Raw genomic sequence first — 9,681 nt, 5'->3', positions numbered from 1 at the left:
TATGCCCCTGTGGTTTTTTATTTTTTACAAAGCACACGAGTATATGTGATAAAAAAAAACCACAGGGACATAGATGATTTTGAAGCAAACCACATGGCATTGGTGAACTTTTCCCTTTTAAAAAATAGAAAGTCTGATATAGCCTACAGGCCTTGTAGGCCTCCCACCGTAGATACTAAGCAAAAAAAATAATTATGTAGTATATAGAGTAAAGAAAGTTTCATTCATGCATGCACTAATACTTCTCATAAGAAATAAAAAATGTTAAATAAGAAAGAGTCAACATAATACCCCAGCTCTAGAATGTATATCAGGGAGGAATTAGAGTCAAAGAAATGAGAAAAATCAAGAAAGAAATACAATTATTGGGTCAGCCAAAGACGAAACTTAGAGACGAGAGTGAAAAATCACCTAGAAGCAGCGGTGCTCAAAAGAAATTAGGGTTGATACTTTGCCACCTAGAATAAATATATTATATTATTTAAAAAAATTTAAATAGGCCAGCCTACGAGGCTTTAGGCCAGGCTTGACAAAGATGGTCTATGGCTTATTTGTTAAAAGACTTTCTTATAAACCTTAGCCTATACTATTTTGCAGAAAGGCCAGGTCAGACCAGGCTCAACATAGGTCGGGCTGTAGGTCAGGCTAAGGCTAGTCAGGCCCATTTACACCCTTACTGGCTACTCCTAATGTTTTGGGAGGAATTCTTCCTGCAGCTAGACCAATAGTCAGCAACCAGCTTAGAGAATGAAGAATTGGTTTCCATTAGCTTTGAAGGCTCATCATATTCCAACATTTTCCCTTTATTCACCGGCCAAAAAAAAATGAGGAAAGACACAGAATTAGACAAAGAAGTAGTGTATTTGACAAAAAGGAAAAAATTGAAAAGAAGAAGTAATTAACATACCATAAGACAGGACCATGACCATGTCACTATCTATTACAGTTGGAACTCTATGAGCCACGGTTATAACTGTGCATTGTGCAAATTCTTGTCTAATTATTCTTTGTAGAATAGCATCTGTGGCAGAGTCAATGGAGGCAGTAGCTTCATCCAGAACAAGAATTCTGTTCCTCTTAAGTAGTACTCTTCCAAGACAAAACAGTTGGCGTTGTCCCAAGCTCCAATTTCCACCTTCATCACTCACTGTAATTAAAACTAGTCAGAACTAAACTTCAATAGCTAATTTGTTCCAAAATCTTGATATTGAAATAGCTAATTTTGTATTTAGGTTCAATAGCCAGAAGTTACTGCTATATCAGATTTGTTGCGTAAAGTTTGTGAAGTTAGCTCACCTGAAGAGTCCAAGAGACTTGGTAGACTGCTAATTGTTTCCTTAAGCTGACATTTCTCTAAAGCCTGTATACAAATATTGAATCTAATCAAAACTTTGCATATTGAAAAACTCATGTAGAAGAAAATGGTATTCAAATGTAACATAATTTTCAATTGGGGGGCTAGTTCATTCACCTTCCATATTTCATCATCTGAGTACAGGCCTAGAGGGTCCAAGTTGGTTCTAATGCTGCCCTTGAAAAGAGTTGGTTCTTGAGGTATGATGCTTAGATTTGTTCTCAAATCCTTCAACCCCATTGAGCCTATGTTAATCCCATCTATAAGAATATCACCTCTTGCAGGCTCAACTAAGCGAAACAAAGCACTTATAAGGGTACTTTTTCCACTTCCAGTCCTTCCTACAACTCCCACTCTACTCCCTTCTTTGAATGTACAAGTGATACCCTTAAGAACTAATGGAGCATTTGGACGATATCTAATCTGAAAACATGTAGAAAAACAGTTATCAGACTAATTTTTCTGTCCAATTTGTCAGAAATAAAAAAAGTTGAGGTGAAAAAAAGACAAAGATGTAACTTTACCTCTAAGGCTTGAAGATCAATCCTACCCTTAGAAGGCCATGAAGATGGAGGCCTTTTATCCTCCACAATGGCAGGTGGCTCGGCTGGTATGTTAATGAATTGTTTGATTCTTTCAACTGAGATAATATAGTTTGAGAAGTTGCAAAACCATCTAGTCCAAAATACTTGGGATGCTGTCAATGTGAAAGCATAAGAAAGAGAAAGTCCTACAAGGCCTGCACAGACAAGGAGAATTGCCAAGAACTATTAGCATGAACAAAAGCTTTGCCATGGTAACCTTTTATGTAATATTACCTGGGGACACGTATCCCTGAGGGAGTAGAATAATTAACAAAGCTGCAGTGAAGACTGTCAAATTTTGAAGTACTTCAATTCTTAAAATTAACCATTCCATGGTCACATTAGAATGAAAGAACAGTGCTGCATCTGTGTCCACCAGCTTTAGGTAATTTTTGAAAAATCTGTCCACCATGTTGAATGCTCTTACAGTAACCACTCCAAGTGATGTCTCAGCTGCAAAATTCATGACTGGAGCTTTTGTGGTTCCATTGATCCTTATTAGTTCCCTTGCAGAGGCTTGATAATATCCCTTTTAGAGAAAAATAAGAGAGAGAGGGAGAGAGACTAAGAACTTGCTAGCTCCATGATCTAAGCAGGGATGGAGAATGGAAAATCAAGAAAAATCAGAAAGTGGACAAACCTGAATATATTTTGATGCAATCATTGCAGGAACAGCAACAATGAGAACTTGCCATGTGACTGAAACCATTACACAAATTGTCACCAGAATTTCAATTGCCACAGACAATACAAAAGTCATGGAATAAGGTATATCAAAGTCCAAAATACTCAAATCTGAAGAAGCCTGCAAGAGAGGAAAAAATTGACATAAATATGGGGGATGATTAAATAGTAATGAATATGAGAAGGAAATTATATAGGTTCTTTTATTTTTTTTCCCAGTGGGAGTGAAGAAATCTTACTCGGGTTAAAATCCTCCCTATAGGGGTTGAGTCAAAGAACAACATAGGAGCCTTAAAGATAGCTGTAGTGAAACTAGAGAAGAAGGTTGTAGAAGCCTTTAATCCAAGAAGTGCAGTCAGGTAAGACCTTAGATATACAAAAGCAGCACCAACAAATGAAATTAAAGAGTAAACTCCAATCAAGGTGCCACTAGTTATTTTTGGAATTTCAATGGCTATAGCAAGCCAATATGTTGATGCAGTCTGCAAAGCAACAAAAGCAGATTGTCCTAACATGACCAAACACAGCATGAATAACCCCCTGGAAAAGGAAATATAATCCCAGAATGGCTTCCATCCAACGTTACCAATCACTTTTTCTTCTTCTTGTGTAAGCTGCACCCCAAGTTGACCCTTGGTAGAGATCTCACCCTCACTTTGATTTTTAGTGAGATGAAAACCATGAGACTCCTGTGGATGAGCCACAACCTCATTTTCAGATCCTCCTTTGTTTTCATTATTTTGATCCATCTCTGAAATTGTCTCTTTGTGGGCACTCACAAGTTGTTCAAAGGCTGTCCCAGCTGTCAGGAGATCCTCATAACTACCTGATTGAATAACTTTTCCACCCTCCATTACCTAGAATTTGAGTTATAATATTTCATATTAATTATGTTCTAATGTAATATATGTGTATATATTAGGCATCCAAATGAGATACTTTACCAGGATTTTATCAACTTCTGAGAGGAACTCCACTTGATGAGTCACTAGAATAACTGTTTTCTCTCTTAGAGCAGTCATGACACAGTCCTGTACGAAGTTTGATTCACTGAAGTGAGGCTGTGAGGGTAACAGTTTTATCAAAATTTAAGAATCTAAAAGTGATATCTTCTTACATTGAACAGAATAGCAGCAGTATGCGCATCAACTGCACTGAAAGGGTCATCAAGAAGATAGATATCAGCATCATTGTAGACTGCTCGAGCTAGTTGAATCCTTTGCTTTTGTCCTCCACTCATATTAATCCCTCGCTGACCTATTTCTGTGAGATCACCATGGCTAAAATCATGAATATCCTTATCCAAGGCACAAACTTTAATGGCATTCTCATATCTTGTTTTGTCCATCGGCTTGCCAAAGAGTATATTATCTTGAACCGTCCCACTTTGTATCCAAGAAGATTGAGAAACATAGGCTAGAGTGCCACCTACATTAACCTGCAAAAAAGGGTGTAAGATACTAAGATTATAACATGATAAAATAAAATAAAAAACTAAACATGTTCGGATAATAACTGAACTGTTCCTGAAGTCTTAGGAATCTCTCCAAGTATTGCATACAAAAGAGATGATTTTCCAGCTCCAACTGGTGCACAAACTGCTGTTTTCTGTCCCCATTTGATTTCTAAATTCACATTTCTTAAAGTTGGTGACACTGATTCCTGATCCCAAATGAAGTTGCCAGCTTGAATTTCCACAGCATTAACTGAACATTGCTTTATACTCCTTCCATTTTCATCATTACTTAGCTCATCATCAAACAAAAAGTTATTGAGACGATCAAAGGAGACCTTAACTTGCATCATAACAGATAGAGCCTCTGGGATCATTCGAACAGGTTCTCCCATGATCCTCAACGTTGCAAGAACTGTGAAAATGGTTCCAGCATTTAATGGTGCACTATTGAAAAGAGCACATCCGAGGAAAACAACAGAAGAAACAATGGTAGGGGACATCCAATAAAGAAATGATCCATAAGCTTTCAAGATCTGTGCCTTAGACAACCATTCGACCTCTTTAGCACGTAGGGACTCAACTAAGTTCATGAACTTATCCTCCCAGGATTGCAACTTAATGATTTTCATACTATTCAGAATTTCTGAAGTTGATCTCAGACGCTCATCCTGTGCAATCATGAATTGTGACTGACAATTTTGTAGAAACTTTGCAAATGGTACATTGAGAAGTCCACATATGAGAAGAGGGACTAAACCAGGAAGAGCACCAAGACCCACAACACCAAAAAGGACACCAATGGAGAGAAAAAGTTGCAATGCATAAGCCCATGTTACATGAAACCACCATGGAAATTCTCCCATTCTATATGCATCAACTGCAATGTAATTCGCAATTTCACCACTTGAGTGTCTTCTCCTAGCTGAGCTAGAAAGCTTTAGCTGTTTTTGATACACTGCCACCATTAGAGCTGATCTCATTTTCAACCCTGACCTCCTCGAATCAAAAAACCGATGTCTCTGGGACAAAGACTCAACCACTTTGGTCAGAATCAGAAAACCAAGTAGGGAAAGACCTTCTTTGGGATCTGCCTCAGTGCTATTAGAGTAGTTTACAAAAGCATAGAGCAATAGAGGAGAAACTACAACTGAAATAGTTCTAAGTAATGTGTAAAATGCTATTAATATGTTCTCATTTAAGTACATTCTAGCTACACACCAAAGAACCAAGTTTTTGGTATTGTTCTTGCTCCTCTCTCTTACAAGAAATTCCCATGTTTGCAAGAATTTTTTGTAGGCCGAGTCAGCTTCATCTTCAGAAACAAGAGAAGGGATGTCTTCAAGAGCTAGTGGCTTTGAGTAACCCTGAATGAGTAAAGAATTGACCCAAGAGAAAATCAACTTGCTGAGAAAAGTAGCATGGCCTAGTCCAGTTTTTTTGGTTTCAACTTTCTGAGCTAAAAGTGGCTCAGATAAACTTTCTGGGGTACTTTGAGTTACAAAATAACCAAGATTTTGGAAAGCACAGAAGAGAAGAAGGAAGTGTACAAGCCATTGTACGATATCAAAAGCTTCAATTGCATGCTCTTTAAACAGAATTTCAATGTTGAGAGCTGAAACCAACACACAAGAAGATGCCCACCAGATAGAGTTTGAAATTTTTATCCATTTGTGTCTCTGAACAAGCAAAGAAACTGTTAAAGAAACCCAAATGAATCCTCTGACAATGCAAGCTAACCAGCCCAGCTGCTCAGAGTTACCAGTTTTGACAATGAGATTCCACAATCCAATACTCAAAAACACAATGCCAATGAGAGCACAACAGATTGAGACAACTGGGAAAATCCAGTTTTTTATGTTGCTACCACTTCTGGAACTTTTTCTGATCAAACTGATAAGCAAAGAAGTGTAAAAGACACAGACAAAAAGTATATTTATAGTGTCTATTATGCTCCTTTGAGAACAGAAAGAAGCCAAATCAAAATCCTTCAGACAAATCCTTGAGAAATCCCCTGCATATCAAGTAAAGAGAAACAATCAAAGTTCATCATTTTTACACTTACATAGTTGGAAAAGTTAATAAAAAAACTCTGCATGAAATTCAATAAACAAAGAAATGATCTGCATGAACAATATATCATTATTGCTTATAAAATGAGAACTCATGATTTGTGAGATAAAAATTTAACTGACATATTATAGAAAAGCAAGATAGTACTCGCATAACTCACATAAGTGCACCTACTCGCCCTCACTAACAAAAGTAAAAAAGATAAACAAATTAAGTGTAGCATACTTATTGCATATCCAAAGTAAGCCATTTTTGGAGCTTGAAATTGAATGCTTTGTGCTTCTTTTGCAGCAAATCAACCTACTAAAAGGAGCACAATTTATTTTAAGAAGACTCACTGAAGAAGAACTTGACTTTATATTTTGTTTTCAAAATTTCTCCCAACATTAATTTACGTGCAAGTAATATTTAATAGATTTAAAAATTCTAAAGTCTGACAGTGAAACTATTACGTATAATAAGATGATTCAAGTCAAGTTTCTTATAGAAATATGTGACGAGTTGAATTTCTCTCTCGTTCACTCTTTTTTTTTTTTTGGTGAAATCGTTCACTCTTCTTTTGTTATTATTATTAATGTTTTTTTGCATGTGACTGGTGGTGTGGTGATGGATGAAATAGATATGAATTCATATTACATAAGGTCTTGTGAAAGGAATCAAAGGATCTATATCTTCAAAATATAAATTAACGGTGATAAAAAAAAAATACATTCAAATAAATGGTAAAAAAAATAATTCTTAATTTATATCTAAATAGCGGAGCTCCTATCATATGCTGATATGCATGTCAGCATCAGGTAATCTTTTCCCGTAATATACACCTCTTTTATTGCAGGCAAGCCTTTTGTAAGGATAATTTTCTTTTTAATAATAAAGTTCATGTTATGAAAATAGTAATAAATAGATAAATGGCAGAGAAGAAATAAAGAAAAAAAATATTATTTATTATTATTAAATATGTATATTGTATAAGTTATAAAACAAATATTTATAAAGTAAATAAAAAAAATTGCAATCAAATTTAAACTGAATATGATGTTTTATTATTAAATCCTAATCAAACGAAGATGATTAAATAATTCCTTATAATATCACATAGAATTTGTGTGTGTATATGTATATATATATATATATATGGATTCACTTTTTGTCATGTTGACAAGAGCATTTTCCTGCACACACAAATCAAGTGTGGGTCCCACATTTAAAAAAAAAATCAAGATACGGAACCGGATCCTTGTTGCAGGAATGAACAGTGTCATTCCTGCAACATGATTCTTATATTTTCATATATGGGAAAAGTGTGTATCATTTTAGGAGATAAAGTTGTGTCATTTTATAGTGTCGAGCAATATATTATATGATCTTTTGAGAACAGAGAATTGAAATCAAAATCCTTCATACAACAAACCCATGAACAATCCCCAGCATATCCAGCAAAGAGAAACAATCAAAGTTCATAACATTTTTTTTTTTACAAAAAACATTTCACATTTCAAATTAAGTTGGAGAATGTAATAAGAAACTGCCCATCCAATTCAATTACCAAAGCCAGAAGAGACATGATTTGCATGAACAAGATATCTTTATGGCATGAACTGTGAGATAAAAAAAACAAACATACTATATAAAAGTAAGATAATACTTGCATTTCATATTAGAGCAAAAGCAGATAATAATTGCATAACTCACTTAAGTACACCAAAGTAAGTGTAGCGTACTGCGTACCTATTGAATCTCCAAAGAAGGCCATTTTTGGAGCTTGGATTTGAATGGTTTGTGATCCTTTTGCAGCAGAACAGCCACGGGGAGCACAAGGTTTTTAAAAAGAGTACTCACAGAACAACTTGCCCTTTATACTTTTAACAACATTATTATTACTCCCCTTTTTTAACATCTTGCCTATTAACTCTTGGCGCATGATAGGCCTCTTTCGTTGTGTGGTCATTCATTTTTTTGTTTCTTGATAACATTAATGACATTTTTTTTATTTAACGCGGATGGAATAGAAATTTAGGTGGATCATTGTGATGTACGAACACATAGGCGGAGCCGTAGTCAAACTTGCTATCACAGATATTCCAAATATCGAAGGAGAAAGGTTCAGATGTATGGGTGATTGTTCTCAAATTCATCAATTTTTTTATCTTATACTATATTCATAAAATTAAATTAAATAGTGTAATTTAATCTTGCTCTCCTGCCTTATTATTTCTCATTTATGAAAATTTTTTATAGAGTTTTTAAAATCTGATTATTTAAATTTGTGTAAATTTTGAAATTTTGTTTGCCTCTCTCATAATTTTATGAAATTATGGCTCTGCAATTTAATATACTTGCTTACTAAGTCGTGCATGTACAATATGTGGACTACATTACATTTTATGTTATCCTTACGTCAAAATTCAATTTTTTCCCCGTAATTTTTTATATTTTATATAAGAATCGGCCTTTTGGGGAAAGTTTCTTGGAACTTTCAGGTATCCGGTTTCATTTTTGGTAAGCTCCTGTTTCTCTCTAATAACTAATTTCCAAGAAACTATCCCTATGACCACATCTAATTGTTTTTTTCCAAAAGAAAAAACATGGAAACATGGGTGAGAGAGAAATCAACTTCCCAAGGCCAAAAAAAAGTATAATTAAAAATATTAATATTATAAAATTAAAGTTAAAAAAGAAAACTTATTTCGTTAAAAAATTCCAGTAGCATAAGATTAAATTGGAGTAGAGGAAAAAAAAGATATTTTATTTGTTTTGGAAAAAATAGTGAGAAAACAAGACTACAAATAAAATCTATTATCATATTCCAACCGCCTCTTCTCCCATTCATTTTCAATCCATGTCACCTCCTCCTTCTTCTCTCTTTGCAAATTCAGTTCTCATCGTCAAAATAATTTTCATAATTTTTTGTTAAAATAGTAATATTTTAATTTTTTTTAACCTCCATAAACCTGCTGATCTTCTGAATAAAATATAGATTACAAAGTAAAAATATTTAAATAAGATTTTAGTATATGTAACTTTTATTTATTTAAATTTAAGATTTTGTACTTTTATATTAAGCTTTATACTTCAACTCATTTAAATTTTAGTCCGATCGTTAAAGTAAATTATTTTTTGTATTATTTACTCATTAAGGTGCTACATTTTATTTTGTATTAAGCGTTAGTTTTTTAAGTTTTCACATATTAAGATATTAGTTATTGAGAAAATAAAACTTAAATAAATAAAAATATATGGAATGATATTTTAAAAGTTATAAAAATCTAAATCCAAGTAAGTAGAAAAATATAGGAACCAAAAACATTATTTAAAGTGAAGTTTAACTTTTTGAATTTTGGTTCAGATGATATAATAAGTTGTAGATATTAATTACTCTTAATATATTAGATATTTTTGAGACCTCTCCAATTTAGTGTCATCAAATTCAGACCAGCCGCCGCCGTTCAATAAGTCACCAATTCAATAAGTAGGTTACGAGTCAACCACTTGAATTATATATATTCTTTTGATGACACAGCAAGACTACAATT

General features: G+C 34.0%; 1 protein-coding gene across 2 annotated transcripts; it reads right to left on the bottom strand.

Annotated features, from left to right (window-relative positions):
- Positions 1–283: 283 nt before the first annotated feature.
- Positions 284–7,932, bottom strand: LOC133298034 (ABC transporter C family member 8-like). 2 transcript variants are annotated; one of them, XM_061497273.1, is made up of 12 exons: positions 7,877–7,932; positions 4,144–6,089; positions 3,740–4,060; positions 3,567–3,653; positions 2,862–3,479; positions 2,579–2,743; positions 2,173–2,467; positions 1,879–2,093; positions 1,472–1,777; positions 1,297–1,360; positions 908–1,147; positions 284–801 (listed from the first exon to the last, which is right to left on the bottom strand). In XM_061497273.1, exons 1-12 carry the CDS (start codon positions 7,899–7,901, stop codon positions 674–676), a joined length of 4,410 nt encoding a protein of 1,469 aa, XP_061353257.1. In that variant the 5' UTR covers positions 7,902–7,932; the 3' UTR covers positions 284–673. The 2 variants fall into 2 exon arrangements, with proteins under 2 accessions (XP_061353257.1, XP_061353258.1); XM_061497274.1 differs by having other exon boundaries at positions 4,144–6,098; positions 7,877–7,901.
- Between the last annotated feature and the right edge of the window lie 1,749 nt (positions 7,933–9,681).

The sequence above is a fragment of the Gastrolobium bilobum genome, unplaced genomic scaffold (assembly GCF_033153095.1).
Source record: "Gastrolobium bilobum isolate Gb01-03AN ecotype WA unplaced genomic scaffold, APGP_CSIRO_Gbil_v1 utg60548, whole genome shotgun sequence".
Taxonomy (NCBI): Eukaryota; Viridiplantae; Streptophyta; class Magnoliopsida; order Fabales; family Fabaceae; genus Gastrolobium; species Gastrolobium bilobum.
Note: the sequence above shows the minus strand (reverse complement) of the source record. Positions and strands in the feature narration are given on the sequence as shown.

Excerpts from the sequence above, each read along its gene's own strand:
- LOC133298034 (XM_061497274.1), bottom strand. The coding sequence starts at position 7,901 with ATGGCCTTCTTTGGAGATTCAATAG. Across the intron at positions 1,778-1,878 it reads TTGATCTTCAAGCCTTAGAG|ATTAGATATCGTCCAAATGC; the intron begins GTAAAGTTACAT and ends ACATGTTTTCAG. Across the intron at positions 1,361-1,471 it reads CAGATGATGAAATATGGAAG|GCTTTAGAGAAATGTCAGCT; the intron begins GTGAATGAACTA and ends ATTTGTATACAG.